Source organism: Vanellus vanellus (genome assembly GCF_965231255.1).
Source record: "Vanellus vanellus genome assembly, chromosome: 1".
Taxonomy (NCBI): Eukaryota; Metazoa; Chordata; class Aves; order Charadriiformes; family Charadriidae; genus Vanellus; species Vanellus vanellus.
Genome location: NC_138905.1, coordinates 173,567,772 through 173,586,318, shown reverse-complemented (window position 1 = coordinate 173,586,318; position 18,547 = coordinate 173,567,772). Strand labels below are relative to the sequence as shown.

Here is an 18,547-nt window from a genome sequence, read left to right as displayed (position 1 = left end):
TCACGGGGGGAGGATGCGGTTACTCCCCTACGCCCCGCCCCGCCGCCGCCGTGCGCCCGGCGCGGCTCTTCCGGCACCTCCCCCGGCGGGGGGCGGGGCGTGCGCGGAACGGGTGGGGGCGGGGCCTTTCCCGGCTCCGCCCCCGAGGTGGGCGGAGGGTGGGGCGGCCTCAGCGGGGGAGGGGAGGGGCCGGGCCGGGGCGGCGGCGGCGGCTCCGGTGGAGCGGGCGGGGGAAGGGCTGAGGGACGCGGGGCCGGTCGGAGGAGCTGTCGGCCGCGCCTGTCCGCGGGCGGCCAGGATGGATCACCACCAGCCCGCCAGCCGCTACCGAGTGGTGAGTGCCGCGTCGCCGGCGAGGCCCCGCTCCCTCCCTCCCCCGCCCCGACCCGAGGAGGCGGAGGGAGGTGGGGGGGCGGGGGGAGGCAGCGGCCGGGGCGCCCTTCCCCCCCGGGTTTTCGCAGGGACCCCCTGGCGTTTTTCCAGCGCCGGTACGGGCCTGAGCGCGGCCCCTTCCCCTCCCCTGCCCCGGCGGCAGCGGGGCTCTGACAGCCGGGCCTTGCCCGGGCGGCGCGGCCCCGGCGGGAGCTGCCCGCCCCCGGCAGCCCTGGCGGCCGGCCCGTGAAAGGGGCGGTTGGCCGGCCTGGGCCGCGCTGCCGGCCTGCATGGGAAACCGCCTCTGCCTCTGCCCCCCCCCCCCCCCCCTTCCCCCTCGCTCCGGCTCCCCCTCGGCGATCGGTGCAGGTCTGGGGGGCGGCGGGTTTTCCCGAGCGCGTCCCCCGCCGGTGAGGGGTCGGCGGGCCTCGGCGGAGGGGGCCCCACGGCGCAGGGCAAGCGGTTCACGCCCGCCCGGCTGCGGGGGGGGGGGTTCGGGGCGGGGTAGGGTGAGTTACCGCCGGGCAGCGCGTGCCTGCGAGCGAAGCGGCGTTGCTGCTCTAAAACCTTCTTATTTGTCATAGTTTGGCACGGGGACGGGGTGTAACGCGCGTTGTCATCTGTAAGGCTGTGTGTGTGTGTGTGTGTGTGTACTCCCACACACGTGTACACTGGCTTACTGGAGATTAGGTGCAGGGGACTGGGCTGTCAAACGCACAAGACTGACTTTCATCGAGCCTCGGAGTGTGTGTGTGTGTACAAGCGCACACACACACAAAGGCACACTTGCTACTATAGCTCAGTCTTCAGCGACTCCAGTTTAAATCTCCGTTCTTTCCTTCCTAAACCTCACTACAGAAATAGTCATTTAGGTTGCAAAGGTTTTCCTCCTGCCCGAATTGACTGTACTGCTCGTTTCTCACGGTCATTAGTTTAACGTCAGTTTTATTAATCCTGTGATCCTTAGCTTAATTGTACTCAAAATATATAAGCTTTTCTGATTATTGGTTGCAAAAATGACTTAGGTGCAGGCAGTCTCCTGAAAAGTTTCAGTTTTATCCTTCGGTTCCTTGTACTTCATGGCTTCGCTATGTATGTAAGGTTATACTGTAGAAGTCTGAAATCTTTGCTGCTGCCTGTGCTTCAAGCTTCTACTACAATCTTCTAGCTAAATCCTGGATTATTTATCTTACTGTTTGTGTTTTATAGCTTCAGTAGTGAAAACAATGTCCACAGACGTAATCACGTTTACCTCTGTGCATATGTAGAACTAAATGCTGGTGCTTATATTCAGGTTGTTCCTAGGTTATCATCTAAAAGAAAGTCATAGGAAAACACTTGTAATAGGTTTGGAATATTTATTTTGATAGTCTTACAGCGTGGGAAATTTCTGTATGCTTTTGGACGATTGTATACTGGGACTGTCATATGGCTGATGAACACAGCTGGCACCCTGCGACTTCTCAGGAGTGACGTATGCCTTTAGGATGCTAGTTGGGCGCCAAGTGCTTTATGGGTCAGTGCTTTCCAGCACACTTCTTTTCCTGCACCACACTATGTAACTTGGAATCAGCAGAAGTCCGAAAGTCATTCCTTCTTCTTTATGACGGAGAACAAAAATGCTGGCAGAGTGTTTTCTTAAGAGCCTGCAAACACTAGCTTCCCTGAGGCCTGAGGTAATGTGGGTATGTTTTAAAAGGCCTTAAAAGTATATGCTATTAAACTTCAGACAAATATAAGGGAAATTTTAATTCCATTACTCAAAGGAGTAGGAAAAAACACGGTAAGATAGCTAGAATGAAGTAATAATTTGCCTCTGTAATATTTTTATGTTACGTTTGATTAGGAACTTCCAGCTGTGGTGCTGGTGCCCAACTTTGGGTAAACGCTTTTTGGTGCAGCCTTCCAAAAGGGCTAATCTTACTATTTGGAGTTGGCCTTAGTCAGTTCCCTGGTATGTTAAACTTTGTGGTCAGCTTGTGTCACCAAATTTTGTTACAGAAGTGTTCTCTGAAGCCTTCGCAATTAAGTTGCATTGAATTTGTTGTAAGTCACAGTGAAAGTGGTCCTCAATCTCTGATGTGTTTAAAATATGACTTTATTGATGACTGTCGCATAGGCAAGAGCGTGTTCTTTTATCTTCTGTCTGTTATATCTGACTGCTAGACATGGAGATTTTTGTAATGTTATTTACTTACTGTGGTGGGTCAGAGAATGGAAGAAATTGCAGATATACTTAATTAGCACCTGATTATTCAAGCATGCAATCTTAAGTGTTATGATGTATTTGCTTACATAATGGTAATGACAGGTAGTAAGCAATAGATTATTGCAGATTTTATGGTTGTGTCCTATTTTTTGAGGACAAAATATAGAAGATAAATACGACTTACTGTGACTAATATCGCATTAGTTTTGTGAACGTCCCACTCCCTAGTGCTAAGCTTGTGAAATCTGACTAGTTCTGCTGTGCTCGCTGTATGTCTTTTTTTTTTTTTCATGAATAATAGCAAACACTTTTTTTTTTTTTCAGTTGTACCCATTCTGTTTTGCTCTCTTCAGGGCAAGTTCTTTTCCAAATAGAAAGGATTATAGGCGTACATTATTATCAAAAGGATTATTGACTTGCATTTCTGTTCCTGGCAGTGACACTGGCACTTCAGCGAAGTTGAAGGGGCTGTCTCACTGCTGCCCCTCTTTATTTGTGGTTTCTCCAAGTAAGTTAAACTAAAAGACTTTAAGAATGGCAGGCAATTTAGTTTTGAGCTTTAGCACAACAAGCCAGTTTTATGACTTCTTATGAAACAGAAAATGTCTGGTCATAACGCTAAACCTCAGCTTCTCTTGTTTTTTATCTCTGTCAGAAATAGCACTAAAGCTTCATTCTTAATCTTCTTTCTCATGCGTCTGTGTTTTAAATAAAAAGCAGTTTAAAAATGTTCAAGCCGGGCAACTGTTAAAAAGCTGGCGCTTGGAATTGCAGCAAAGTGAGTGTGTTGTGAGCAAAGAGCAGGCGGTGCATCAGCTTTACGTAACTCTCTGCCGCGGGCATGTGTGGTTTGTATTGCTTTCTGCCCCTCCTCTTCTGTCCTCTCTTCGTAGGGCAAAAAGACAGCTAATTGATGGGTAGGAATTTGTCATGCTTCCCTGCAGAAATATGACATCAGGAGTAAATTAGCCAACCTTTGTTGTATTGCTTTACTTCCTTTTTTTTTTTTTCTTAGTCACTTGCATGCTGCAGTCCTGTTGGTAAATGTGTCTTAAATTTTACATTCATTACAGGTATAGTCAGTTCAGTTGTGTCATTTCCTTGTTGTTGCATTTTTTTCCTTTTCTTCCCCTGTTCTGCTTATTGTTGGGTCAGGGGACTCAGGCATCAACTTTAGGAAAATTATAATAAAAACTCTCCAGTGATGATTGTCCTGATTTTTTACCTTCTAGCTCTTTGTCATCTGACCTTAATTTGTACATTACTGTCTTGTCTGAAATGTCTGCTCCTAGTCCAGCTTGTTTGCAGAAAAAGTGATTTGAGTGATGCTTTGTGAATCTACACTGAAACAAAGCAGAAGAAATGCGGCCGTTTTCTGCAGTGCGTAAAACTGGGTGAGCAACTAAGCATTAAAACCTCAGGATTGCCTTTTTTTTTTTCTGCGAAACGTGATTTTCCAGATAACTGAGTCATGCGGGAAGACTTCATGTGCATATTGAAAGCTGCAGGGCTTACATGCTGAACTGCTTAAGAATTACAATCAACTCATCACTCCTCCCCAGTCTTTCTTGATTAAAGCTTTGGGTTATCAAGCTGGGGTCAGGTAGTCATCAACCTTTGATGTACGGGGTGGTCAGGGATGGATAGGTAAGTGGTAAAATGGGGAGGCAGCAAAGTGAGACAGATGGAGCCAAAGGCAGCAGTCCATATGGATGTCAGTTTAGCTGTCGCCGAACTTGCTGTGCCCCTGTAAGCACCTGGGTTTGGTGGGGTTTGGAAGTGATGTGTGATGCAAGAGATGGAGAAGGCAGCCTGCTATTGTACAGTGCTATACAGGGATAAAAGCATGGTGATTATTTTTAAAAGGTGTGTGACTTTTGTATGAATGTGTGTGTGCTTTTTAGAAACTGGGTTAAGAGACGAAAATTGCTACTGCATACACTTTATTCCAATCCATTTGCCTGCATAATGGTACGTATTCTGAAGTTTTACGATTATCTCAGATGAGGCTTAATTTTCTGTACTTCTTTACTTCATTGTCGTTGACTCTCTACTTTCACAATGTTATCTGGTTAAAAACCTTAATCAAAGTCAGGTTGTCTTTGTAGATCTCAAACACATGAAAGTCAACCTACACAGGAAATGTGCACAAAGAAAAATGTCTTCCTTCTTCCTTTCTTTTCACAGGACTGAGCCTAATAGCGATTGGCAAATAAAACCCCAAATGTTCTTTATTCTACACCTTCGATGTAAGACCCCTAGCTTATCTCTCATATTTTTCCATAGTATTTATTGTCTTTGGAGATCTCTTATGTTACTGAACAGCTCAAGCTAGCTTATGTTAAGGAAATTCTGTTGCTTTCCACAGATCTAGTGTTCATGTCATAACTGGAAGATAAAATACTGCATCTAGGGGACTATGTTTGTCATACTGAAAAATATTTTTTCTTGTAAGAACAGCTTTAACATTTTTATAAACACTTTTCCCTATTTTTTTGAAGAATCCTGCCACAAATGAAGAAGGTAGAGTATAGATGTTGAGGTACGTTTGCGGATATGGTAGTGATGCAGTTAATGCTTAAAAAGTAATACATTTTACTTTTTTTTTCCCCACTTTTTAGTTAAGTTTTTTAATATGATCATATTTCATACGAACAAGGAAATAAACTTCCTATCACTTTGTGCGCTTAAGTCAAGGTGATGAGGTACCAAACAGGTACAATCCTTTCTGTCTATTCCCCTTTGTAAATTTAAAGCAGGTTGGTCTAACTTGCTGTGTTGCCATCACTGGCTGGTTTTTGGTTCTCTCTTTCAGAGAGCCAGAGGTGTAACACCCAGATCTGCGTCTGATTCACATGAAGAAATGCTGGCTCACTGGTACAAGAGGGGTAACCGCGGTTACAATAGCTTTCTGGTTCTTCATGCGGGCACAGACTGTGGCGTGTGGGCAGTTTCCTTTCTTTTTGGCGTGGGCACAGAGGGACATGAGGTGGTTTTTATCATTCCAGCACACAGATTGGTTTAGTTATATAGGGCACCAATTTTACCGTACTGAACAAAATAAAATGAGTAGTAAAAGCCAGCAAGACGTACCTGGGTTGTTCCAGTTGGGATTTTCTACAAAGGTCTTGATTGAGTCTGCACAAGGGTAATACAGGGGGAGGAGGTAGGAACAGGACTGTTCTTTCTGGTGGCAGCAAGCTGTTGGCGTGGCTGAGCCTATCTTGTGAAACTGTGGGATTTTTAGGTTCTTGAAAGATGCACAAAGCCAAAAGAAAGTTGTAACTGATCTGTGCAGTGATAGTAAGTCATATAATGCAAAAGGACAGCTTCAGGCTGTGGCATGCATACATGTCACATCTAGTAAGTCTTCTAATCCTATTATAAAAGGTAGAAGTTCAGTAACAGGAATAAAATGCTTTCAAATAGCAGGGTTAGCAGAAGTCAGGTGTGATGTGGCCAAGCTAGATGTTCTTTTCACGCTACTTTAAAAAAGAGAAACTAAGCACCTTCTCAGCTTGTTCGTATCTGAAAAAAGTGGTAGGAATCACATCAGAATGATCTCAGAAACCAAGCGCTACTTTAATACAAAATGTTAGTAGCAGTCTTCTAGATGGGGAAAATGAGGTACTGTTGAGAAACGGCTAACTCTAGGCTTATTTTGAAACTTTCTTCCCAGTGACAGTGTTGACAAAACAAGGAAGATGTGGCAACCGGTAATGTAATCCCACCTGACTCTGTGGGACATCAGTGCTCAGTTTACAGTCATAGATTTGAACGTTGTGTTGAGTTTCATAGCCTCAAACTTCCTTCTAGACTTCAGGTGTGTCAGCTGCTTTGGAAAGGAATGAACAAATGGACGTATATGAGTACACCCACATTAAGCAAGCCATTTTCAACTGGAGAAGAAAAGCAATCCTAAGAGATTATGACTTAAAAAAAAAAAAAAAAAAAGAAATGAAAAAATTGGCAACTTGTTAGGTTGGAGAGGCACTGCCAACTGTTCCTACTGAAACGAAGCTCTTGCACAGCCAAGACTGTGGGTTTGAGCTGCCTCAGGCTTAGGTCTCCCACTTCCTGGACAAGTGCTGTCACAGCTAGCTGATTTTAGTAAAACGGGCACCCCCTTCGCCAGCTGTGTTTTTAATAGAAATGACTAACTTCTTCTGTTTTGCGCTGAAGTCATTTCAGACTTGCGCAGCCGGGGCTCACCGCACATGTCAGGATGCGGATGCTTTATGGCTTTGAGATTTACAGTGAAAGTGGAAAATATATTTCCATTTTAACATTTAACTGTTTATTCCACTTAAGCATCGTTTCCATTATCGTAGACTAAGATTAGCCTAAAACTGATACAGTCTGATGTACTTCTCAGTCACTCTATAGCCAAAACATTAGATATTGAGTCACACCACAACCCCATCCCTGGCTGTGCCTCCTTCAACTGAGTTTGGAATGGACAGAAGGATTTAGAAAACAAGCCTCCAAACTTTGAGTGGTGTAGACACAACAAAATCTGGTCAATAACCTGTATATTACTTTATTTCTGTTTGTAATCCCATTTTTGTTTTTCTTGAGTTACTGTTCAAGGTGTTTGGCAGAGATTTGTCATCTTCCTTCCTGTAAAACGTGGCTTTCCCGTAAAAGAAAAAAATTGAAGAAAAATTTTGGTCTCCAACTATTGTATGGTAACTTAACATATTCACAAACATAGTTTGCCCATTTTAGCTTTGAACTTTTTACCTTTTGACAGTAATCTTGTTAATGTTGACTGATTATTGTAGCAGAGGTCAGAATCATGTCCTTGGTAAAGGTGTACATGTAGCTTCAATTATTGAATGTGATTTTGCTTTTCTCTGATTAATCTGAAAATATTATGTAAAGTAGCCTTGAGGAGAAGTTATTGACAAAAGGGTGCCTACAGTATCAGTTATCTCCTTATTGCAGAAAGTAAGGGTGGCTTTGTTGTTGATTTGATTATTAATTTTTTTTTTTTTTTTTAAGTAGCACAAGCTCATGTTTAAGTATTGCTTTGGTAGTGGTTAGTGTAGTTAACACTTGTCAACTTTGAATGAGTGAGTGATGCCTTTGGTAAAGCGTGAAACAATTGGGATAAGAATCCTGGGTGATACTGAGGCCAATTGTCTGTTTTGATCATGGTACTTTGAATCAATTGTCATATTTTGGATTTTAAGGGAAATGGTACTTAAGGTATTTTTAAGGAATGTACATTAAAACTCTTAATTGAAACTCCAGAGTTGGGGTCACAAAATTGAACTGCATCAAATGCATGGGATAAATGACTAGGAAAAAGACCTACACAAGCTGTTTACTCTTGAAAACCTGTTCCAAATTCTAGAATGAGAGTGCGTAATTCAAACAAACGAGCAGGCTGGTAAAGCCCTGGAGTGCTTGGCCACAGCTGATGATGAGTGATGTGGCCTGTGTTCCTTTTTCATGTACCTACTTCTTTTTGAGTGTTTTTTTTTTTGTTTGTTTGTTTGGTTGTTGTTGTTTGTTTTTTTTTTTAATAGTCCCTGTGGTTTACAGGTGGCATTAGTTTGGTCATCTTCTACTCTCCTGTAAAGAGCTAAGCTTCCTAGACTGCTGGGTTTTTTTTTGTTGTTTTTGTTTAGCTGCTTTATAACTACAAAAACGTGACCTGCTGAAAGTGCCTGCCTCTAGATGTATGCATCATCTATCTAACAACTGAGAGATCCAGAGAATTGTCCTTTGGGCCACATATTTTGTAGGCTTGCTTTAAAATGTTTTAGTTGACACTCTTTAGCTCTTAACAGTAGGGTTGAAAAAACTCTATACTATCTGTTGAGACATAAAAATGCATTGTTTAAAGAAAGAACTTTTAATGTTCATTATTGTTGTGTGAGTTGTGTTTATTTTTGCTACTAAACTGTGTTAAAGCTGTTAGTCCCATAGTGGATGGAAGAGAAAGAAGACCAGACATCAAAATGAGAATCTTCTCAGTAGAGCCTGTTCTTCTGCATGCAGTGCCCAAAAAGTGTGTTCAGCTGGTGCTGTTTATGTGTGGGGGTTTTTTAAGCTGTCGAAATTTCTGTCTGTATTATCTCTCTAATAGTTTGATTTACTGATGTCTTAAATTGAGGAGCTTAAGTACTCCATATTCCAGTTACTAAGAAAATGAGATATGCTGAAAAGTCAGGCACAATTGACCCCCTAATAAGAATAAAGAGGGTTTGCTCTTATTGATTAATAATATCCTCTGATTTATGTATTAATTAATGATTTCATTTTGGGCTAACCGGTACTGTAGAGTAGAAAGCTGTTTCTGCTTGGCTAGCTTTATTCAAATACCCAAGCAGTAAAACCTCTCTGTTGTCAATAAAGTTGAGACATTTGAAGTTTTTCTTAGAGTGTTACTGCAGAATTTTGGAGGACATTTACTTACCTGTGATACAGGACACACAAACTTAAGAGTCATTTTTTTGCCTACTTCTCTCAAATCAGGGTCTTAAGGTGAAACTGTATGCTGCTTCTGCAGTTCAGTTGCCATGATCCTTCTCCGGGAAAAAAAACTTTTTCTTTATCCCTCCCCCAGTAAAATGAGTTTGCCATTTTTGGTGTCTTCCTGCATTGCCTCGGTTAGGAAGCATTGTGCATGAACCTTCCTACTGTACTTGGACTTTTAAGTGAAACATACATAATATATTTAGAGAATTACTCAGCTTTTTCAATCAACTTTGACTTTTTCAGTCCAGATGAATGTAAGCTAAAATGGAAGCTGGAACTAACTGTTGAATAATGAGTTTGCTCTTGCTGACTGCCCTGTCCATTTCCTAATTTTACAGGCTTTTCTATTCCCTCTACTTTTACAGTTTACATGTTTTGTATGTTCTGTGCGACTTTAGAGTGACCATGATCTACTTTCTGTACTGATCCTATAAAGCTGCTGGTAAATAAAGACATGACCTTTCGACTTGCAGTTCTTGGAGTTGTCACTGATGGTTTGCTGAAGCTGTTGGTTAGTGGCAGCCACAAACAAATCCTGATAAAACATTGTCCATCATCAGGGAAGATAGTGAGAATGAACAGGGAGCATCACTGTATTAAACCTGGGACTGGCCTGCATGTTGGGTACTGTACGTAGTTTTGGGGTCTCACAAGAGGAGCCCAGAGGAGCTACAGAAGGTAAAGGGAAGTAGCCGTCTTAAAAGTGGAGTCTGAAATGGGTGGTAGCAGTTGGAAGTGGTCAACACTTAGACAGTCACCAAGGCAGTTGTGGAGCTGTTAATCACCAAATTGTGCAAGATGAAAACTGGAGAGCGTTCACTGAGACTTGGTTTGAATCACAGAAAAGACAAGGAGAAGCTAACATACGGAGTTTGGTAGTACACGAGATCATTGAGGCAGATAGTATTAGTAGGTTCAGGAGCACACATTCACACACATCAAATCTATAACAGATGCAAATGGAATAGACAGATATGTACGTTTTATCAGCCATAATATAACAACTGTGAAAGTCAGGGGAGTCTGAATAAAATGGATGACAAATAAGTGGCTAAGGCTTGTGTGCTGTTCATGTATCTCCTGATGATTGTGTTGGAGATGGAACACTTCCTTAGACTGACTGCTGGTCTCAATAACAGGCTTCTGTTTTATTACTGGGTCTGTATTACATACTCCTCTAACTAGAAAGTCTTCAAGGAGGAGACCCTCATTTTGGACTTGGTTTAAATTCTATAAACAAGTTCCTCAAGCTGTTTTTGAGTTACCATTTGACAAAAAGAAGCCTACATGGTACATGGTGAACTTCTAAATTGTAGAGTAACTCAAAGTTGCAATACATCATAATGTACAAGCTCTAGAGTAAGCTTTTTACCAACGTTTTTTTGAGATTTTTTTTTATAGTCATACTTGAAGATTTGAAAAATGTTGGTTCCAGCCATAGTCTTTATTAGTATTAGAGACTTCAGGTTTTTGTTGACAAATTTCGTAATTAATCCCTGTAACCATGCAATAGGAAAAACTCTTGGAAGCTATGCTTGATTTAGAATGTTACAACAAATATGAAGCACATATCTGTTTGGATCATACCAAAATTCCAGTGTTCAGAATGATTTCCGAATAATTCTGTAGTAGAGAAGAAAGCGAAAAAAATAAGTGGAGAGAAATGGACGTATTTTAACGGATAGCTCTACACTTCTAGTAGTGTTAGTCTCAGAATATTTACTTTTGTAAGGGAGTTCTCATATTGACATCTGGTATGTTACTGTCCTTTACTAATAACTTGATACTTTTGCTGTTAATGTGGGGGGTGGGAAGGAATAGATGCCTTAGAAGCCATAGGGAATGAATGTAAATGTGGATGTTGTGCTGTTAAATGTGTAATTAATTGTTTAAATCTGGATTATAATCACTGAAAAAGAGAGCAAGTAAAATGCTATGTGTAAAGTAGCCACTGGGATGGAGAGAGAGATATAACTATCTACATACACATTTTTTTTATATATATATAAAAAATTACTTTAGTTGGTTGGTTGGTTGGTTTTTTGGTTGGTTTTTGTTGTGTTTTGTTTTTTTTTTTTTTTTTTTTCCCCACAAAGTTCTGGTCCTGTTGTTGGTTTTCTATTTGTTTGTGGTGGCTTTTTTCTGACATGCTTATAAGCTTCTTTAAAAAAAAAAAACAAACCCAAAACTTGAAGAGTCCAATAGGTTCAAGATCCCTAGTTAAAAAGAACTGACTAAAATGATTTAACCATCACTTAAGTGCAGTTCATGTAAAACACTTTCAATTGCTCTGGATCACTTTATTTTTACATGAGGAGTCTCACTTGGGCAGAAAAGCCATTCTGTTGTAACATGTTTTTCAACAACGTTTGGTATAAATCTCTTTGGATTCTTTTCAGTAGAAGTTTGCCTCCAGAGGTTGTGGGTTTCCATGGTACCTAATCCTTATTTAGCAGACACACTTGGTATTTCTACACAGCTGTGGAATGGCAGCAATGGACTTCTGTTCTGCTTTCCTGCTTCTAGTGCAGATTTTACACCTTTGACCTTCTATCATATTGACTGCTGTTAAAAACTTTCTGCAGAGATGCATCAAGAAGGAAAAAAAAAAAAAAAGACAAAAAAAAAAAAAACAACCAAAACCCCTCCACTGTCATGAAGGGCTGTTGCTACATCTGGGTATGTGATAGTTGATGCTTGCCAAGTGATGGGATGGTGGGGAAAAAAATGATGTGGATCTCTTCTGTGCAGTCAGGAATTTTGATCAAATTTTATCAGTTACTTTTAAATAAAAGCTGAAAGTTGCTGGACTTCTGTGTTTTACTGGAGTGTACTGAAGTGCCTTATAAACTTAATTGCTTAGTATTTAATAGAGTATTTATTAATCTGAAGGCTCCCCAGTCTCTAGAGGCTGATGTTTCTCTGGAGTGTTGTGGCTTTGGTGATGTGCAGAAACAAATGCACAACTCACGGACAGTTATAAAGCAGGTATCGTTTATTGCAGCGCTGGGTGCAAGGGGGATCGCTCCTCCAAACTTGCACACCATATCGTGAAGCAAGCGTTTATTTATGATACAATAGCATACATATTCATTAGTGTAGGCTGGGAATAGGCACAACTATGGTAATTATTTCCAGGAACTCATTATCATAAGTCTCCTCCTTTTGCCACATGGGCATTGCCATCCAGTGGTCGTGGGCTGGGGTGTTCTGGAGGAAGGATCATCATCTTCTTCACTGTGTACTTTTCACCTTTGACTCAGAATGCTGTTGACTGTGCTCCAAGCCGGGAGACCAGTTCTAATCAGATGGTTACTCCTCAAAGACAGTAGGGCATTGGGTGGCTGTTCCCGTTGTCTCTATGGCTCTGCTTGTCTGCCACTTTTAAGGGAGAGCTGCCCTAGTGTCATCATTCAGGAGCCTCTTATCTATATGATTCTTGCTATGCTATTTGCTATGTTGCAGTGTCTAACTGGATATTTTCCCATATCATTGGCCAGGACGTGTTTTAGGAGAGATCGGTGCTGAACTGCAAATAGCTGCCTTTCTACTAGATGGGAAGTTAACAATCTGCTCTGCCTGGGTTCGTGGTAAATTGGTGTTACAACAGGAATTTGAAGAAAAAGGCATGGTGTAGTTGTAAACTACCTAGGATCAAAACTGATACTGAGGAGAAAGCTAAGTTGAAACACACGTGTTTTGGGTTTTTTTTCCCCCCAAGAATTGTGAAATATTTATTTCAGAGGCCATTGTGGATATGTTTTTTTTTTCTGATAAACAAGAAAATTAAAACATTTATTTTGTAGAAGGATTTATTTATCTCTTCTGCTCTTATAATTCTTACCTACGTGTAATTGCAGATTATTGGTTTTAGTTTTGATTGTCCAGTGGCTACTAGTGACCTAAATTAGGGCTGATTGATCTTAGCACTTGAATGGCGTTTATGGGTTAATGGTATAGGTTTTATGGGTTTTTCTAAAAATAAAAAAGTAATAGTCAATAGTGTGAGCTGTTGAGACTATTTTGTGTCATTCAGAAACAATAGAGATGGGGAAACAGAGGTCAAAGCTGTCTCCAACGTGAAATATGTTTGTAACAGGTTCAGAATTAAATTTTATTTCAAGATTTGCTTTGTTTTTTTTTTTTTCCTTGAAAATCCCAAGATTAATAGTTAGCTATTTACAGATGAATAAACCTATTTTTAGACTAAAGCTGAAAAAAATGTAAAACGTGGTTACAAAACAAACATTGAATATACAGCCTGTATTTGTTCAAGTGAAATTGTTTTTATCACAGAATTATCAGAGTTGGAAGGGACCTCTAGAGATCATCTAGTCCAACTCCCCTGCTAAAGCAGCATTACCCAGAGCACATTACTCAGGACTGCATCCAGGCGGGTCTTGAAAATCTCCAGGGAAGGGGACTCCACAACCTCCCTGGGCAGCCTGTGCCAGTGCTCTGTCACCCTCACCGTAAAGAAGTGTTTCCGTGTATTTGAACGGAACTTCCTGTGTTCTAACTTGTGCCCATTGCCCCTCGTCCTGTCACTGGGAACCATTGAAAAGAGCCTGGCTTCATCCTCCTTCAACCCACCCTTTAGATACTTGTACGCCATAATAAGGTCTTCCCTCAGCCTTCTCTTCTCCAGGCTAAAGAGTCCCGGCTTTCTCAGCCTTTCCTCATAAGGGAGATGCTCTAAGCCCTTAATCATCTTAGTTGCCCTTTGCTGGACTCGCTCCAGCAGTTCCCTGTCCCTCTTGAACTGGGGAGCCCAAAACTGGACACAGTATTCCAGTTGTGGCCTCACCAGTGCAGAGTAGAGGGGGAGAATGACCTCCCTCGACCTACTGGCCACACTCTTCCCTATGCAGCCCAGGATTCCATTGGCCTTTTTGGCAACAAGGGCACATTGCTGGGCCATGAATAATTTACTGTCTACCACGACCCCCAGATCCTTCTCCTCCGAGCTACTTCCCAGCAGGTCCGCCCCTAACCTATACTGGTGCCTAGCATTCTTCCTCCCCAGGTGCAGGACCTTGCACTTGCTTTTGTTGAACCTCATTAGGTTCTTCTCTGCCCAGCTCTCCAACCTGTCCAGGTCACGCTGGATGGCAGCATGGTCCTCTGGGGTGTCAGCCACCCCACCCAGTTTGGTATCATCAGCGAACTTGCTGAGGATACACTCTGTCCCCTCATCCAGGTCATTAATGAATATATTAAACAAAATTGGACCGAGTATTGACCCCTGGGGGACACCACTGGTTACAGGCCTCCAACTAGACTCTGTGCCGCTGATCACAACCCTCTGAGTTCTGTCCCGCAGCCAACTCTCAATCCACCTCGCTGTCACCTCATCTAGCCCATACTTCCTCAGCTTCCTAATGAGGATGTCATGGGAGACAGTGTCAAAAGCCTTGCTGAAGTCAAGGTAGATGACATCCACGACTCTCCCCTCATCCAGCCAACCAGTTATAACATCATAGAAAGCTATCAGATTGGTCAAGCATGATTTACCCTTGGTAAATCCATGTTGACCACTTCCAATAACTTCCTGTTCCTCAACGTGTTTGGAGATGACATCCAGAATGAGTCTCTCCAATACCTTCCCAGGGACAGAGGTGAGACTAACCGGTCTGTAGTTCCCTGGGTCTTCCTTCTTGCCTTTTTTGAAGATCGGAGTGATGTCAGCCTTCCTCCAGTCCTCAGGCACCTCTCCTGTTCTCCATGACCGTTCAAAGACGATGGAGAGTGGTCTAGCAACAACATCTGCCAGCTCTCTCAGCACTCGCGGATGCATGCCATCAGGGCCCATGGACTTGTGAATGTCCAGCTTGGCCAAGTGGTCTCTGACCCGGTCCTCCTCAACTGAGGGAAAATCTTCCTCTCTCCAAACCTTCCCCTTTGCCTTCAGAGTATGGGATTCATGAGGGACAGCTTTAGCAGTGAAGACCGAAGAAAAGAAGGCATTCAGTAACTCTGCCTTCTCTGTGTCTTCCACCACTAGGGCACCTGTCTCATTCACCAGTGGGCCTACATTTTCCCTAGTCTTCCTTTTTCTATTGATATACTCAAAGAATTTCTTCTTATTGTCTTTAACTGCAGTGGCCAAGCTGAGTTCTGATTGAGCTTTGGCCCTTCTCATTTTACCCCTACATAGCTTTGTTATATCTTGATAGTCCTCATAAGTTGCCAGCCCCCTTTTCCAGGGAATGTAAACTTTCCTTTTTTTCCTGAGGTCCAGCCAAAGTTCTCTATTTAGCCAGGCTGGTCGTCTCCCCCATCTGCTCGTTTTTCGAGACAAGGGGATGGCCTTCTCCTGCGCTTTTAAGAGCACCTGCTTGAAGTATGCCCAGCCTTCGTGGGCACCTTTGCTCTTCAAAACCGCCTCCCAAGGGACACTCTCAACCATGCTCCTAAACAGGCTAAAGTCTGCCCTTCGGAAATCCAAGGTGGCAGTTCTGCTGGCTCCCCGCCTTACGTGATCAAGAATTGAAAATTCTATCATTTCGTGATTCTTTACCTACATTTTTATGTAGGTAAAGAATTCTGCTTTCAAGCCTCAGTCTGTGTAGCACCTCATTTGTAGGGCGCAGTTTGGTACGGAGTTACAAGTCATTACAAGTAGGCAGGTGTGAAAGACCTTTGAATTTTTCAGCAATCAGGTGTAACATAAAGAGAGGAGAAGCTTTCTGAAAGCATAACAAAGATGATAGCAGTTTTCTTTTTAACCTTCTCTTGGTTACACCTCTAATATTTGCTGTGGTGGAATTTCAGTGGAATAAATACCTGCGTAGCAGCATGGGAGATGTCACGAATCTAATGAAGAAATGTTGGAATACTTTTTGCACAGTCAGTCTTGAGATGAGTCTTTCATGCCATGGCCTTCCTTCCAGCGCTAGAAGCTGCAGTAAGTAGATATTTTTGGTTGACCTTTTGGCATAGTGTGAAAAAATGACTTAGAAGACCAAAGTGTTAACGCCTTCGAAGTAAAGATGAGTCTGTCTTGCTAAGAGTAATGCTTTCTGTGAAGGAAGTGTACCAACTGGCTGGTTTGCATACAAAGGTTTAACGTGTGTGATCTGGTCGGTGAGAGGTCAAAACAGGAGGAGCCAAGCTTCTTCAAAAATACAATTGTAGTATCGGTTGGAAGGCTACAAAGGAAGACACATTAAAAGTGCTTGTGATTTAAGATTGCTAGTGAGAAAGCTGTGAAGCTCTGGTGCCCCTGGCAGAGCCATCACTACTAAAACTTATGGAAAAGCTTACCTAAAAGTCAGGCTTTTTCAAGGTGAGCTGGTAATGAAGGTATAAAAGGAAACAAGGGAAAAAAAGCTGGCTAGTTGTTTTTTGTTTTTTGTTTTTTTTTTTTGTTTGTTTGTTTTTTGTTTTTTTTTTTTCCCCCTGTATGGTAGTATCTTCTGCATAATTTTATGCTACACTAAAGAAATTATAGCGTATGTTTATAAAGGTTGTCTTTTTAAAATGCTTGCAATTTGCTGTTGAAGTTAATTATGTTGCAATAATTTTACAATGTACTGATTTCTGTAAATCGAATTTATGAAATGGGAAAACAGCAGCTTTTGAAATGTGCATAAAATCAGGTAACAGAAGCAGACTAAGTGCTGTTTGTGTGTTACACTATGAATATGACTAGAGCTAGTGTGTGCTACTTTGATGCACTTTATCAGAAAACATCATTCTAATCATGGTATAGATGACCTAAGACATCTTAATATATAATTTCCCCTCCCCCCTTTTTTTTTTTAAATGGTAGATTTTAATAACCTGCCTATATTGCTACTCTCACAGTCAGTTCACCACAAATGAAGCAAACTGTTTATTCAGGCAAGCAAACTTTTGTAGGTCATACAAAATTACTATCTGCAGGTAAATGAAAAGTGTAAGTATAGAAAGGGATCTTCCTCCCAGTTTAAGTTTTTATTTTGAAAAGCCTAAAGAGTAAAAGCATCTGCATCAATCCCTTCCGCAAAGGCTTCTGTACTAAGCACTTTCTTATGGTTCATGTTTTTTGTCACGTGTTGACTGATTTCAGACATTACATGTGATTACTTTGGAAATAATTACTCAAACAAAATAACAGACTTAAGAAAATAAATTACAGGAGGAGATGCAGTACTTCTTTAAAGAAATTGGTTATTAAGAAAAAAAAATAAAATAAAGGTAGCTATATTTTCTACAATATTTTCTTGCTGAAAGGTCTGACATTGATTTTAACTTCTGAAATGAAATAGTGAATCATTGTTTTATAGAGCTTTTCTGGGAAAGAAACTGAAGATAGTATAAGGTACAAATCATATGAAGGAAACTAATGTTTTTTCCTGTACTATACGCTCTTTAGTAGTTACCATGAGATTTTGAGTCATTGGTGGCAGAAGAGCCATTGCTCGTCAATTGAACTTTGAGTTCTAAGTGTCCCAACATAGATACATCTTGAGAATATCAGCATCATGATTTTTGAGTCTGTAATGTACTGTAGTTCGAGGGCTGCAAGAACAGGGATTGAAATACTTGTGTAAACAGTTTGAGTACTATGTCTAATAACAAAGTACTTCCTTGTTTAATTGTAAAGCTCCATATAGTCAGCCAGATACACCGTGTACAGACTAAGACGTGAATGAAAAAAATGTTTTTGTGTCCTGCTTTTAAAACGTGAGGGTGGTGGGCAGGAGAACGTGCTAATTTATAGTTGTCTGTAGTTTCATAGGTCCTGGCAGTAGTTTTGACCATAATCTTGGCAAAAGCAGCTGTATTGCTTACTGCCATATAATGGTTCATTGGGGGCTGGGATGATGAACTGCGAGTTCTACTTAGTCTTTTAATTTAAAAAGCGGGCAAAATAATCTTACTATTGGGGAACAAAAAATCTTACATATGATTTCTATGCTTGTAATGTTAAATGCTGTTTCAGGTAACATTTAAGTATATAGCATAAGTAATGCCTTGAAACAGACGTGTTCTGTTCTCTTCTGAGTGTTTTTAGCTTGGTTTCTATGGCGATGAAACCTATGCAGAGTGTCAGGCGTCCTCTTCCCCTGTCTCCAAAAATAACTTCTAAATTTACCAGCCAGTATAAGCCAAAATTAAACGGGAAGGGGGAGGCTCAAAGGTAGTCAGATTCCTACTAGTTTCAAGCAAACTGGTGACTCCACAGAGGCGAATGAGTGCCCTGTGAAGACAAAACAATATAACCATCGCTGTCTACCCTGCTGGCATAGGCAAAATTTCCAGCTTGCTGGGGCAAGTTCTGCTGCACTTGTGGGTTTTTATTGTGTTTTGGAGTTTTTTTATTTTTTTCCCCCAGTGGAGTCCCCTGAGAGGAGCTGAAGTTACTGCCTTGAGGAGAGACTAGGAGACAGGACACTTGAATGGGAACTAACAAAAGCTGGTTTCTGTTCATGGAACAACTTGTATTTATTATTCTAGCTGTAAACACTCAAGCTGCTTAATCCACTTCTT

At 41.7% G+C, this 18,547-nt stretch overlaps 1 protein-coding gene and 1 long non-coding RNA gene across 3 annotated transcripts in view; both read left to right on the top strand.

Moving 5' to 3' along the window:
• The first annotated feature begins 218 nt into the window (after positions 1-218).
• Positions 219-18,547, top strand: part of NDFIP2 (Nedd4 family interacting protein 2) — a 47,553-nt gene continuing 29,224 nt past the window's right edge. For both annotated transcript variants that reach the window (XM_082479723.1, XM_082479724.1), the window contains exon 1: positions 219-334. In XM_082479723.1, coding sequence (XP_082335849.1) covers positions 299-334 — 36 coding nt within the window. In that variant the 5' untranslated portion in view covers positions 219-298. The remainder of the gene's footprint in view (positions 335-18,547) is intronic.
• Positions 3,940-5,451, top strand: LOC309675650. The gene is made up of 4 exons (XR_014269520.1): positions 3,940-3,975; positions 4,486-4,552; positions 4,769-4,830; positions 5,397-5,451. It is a non-coding gene; the product is annotated as an uncharacterized lncRNA (long non-coding RNA).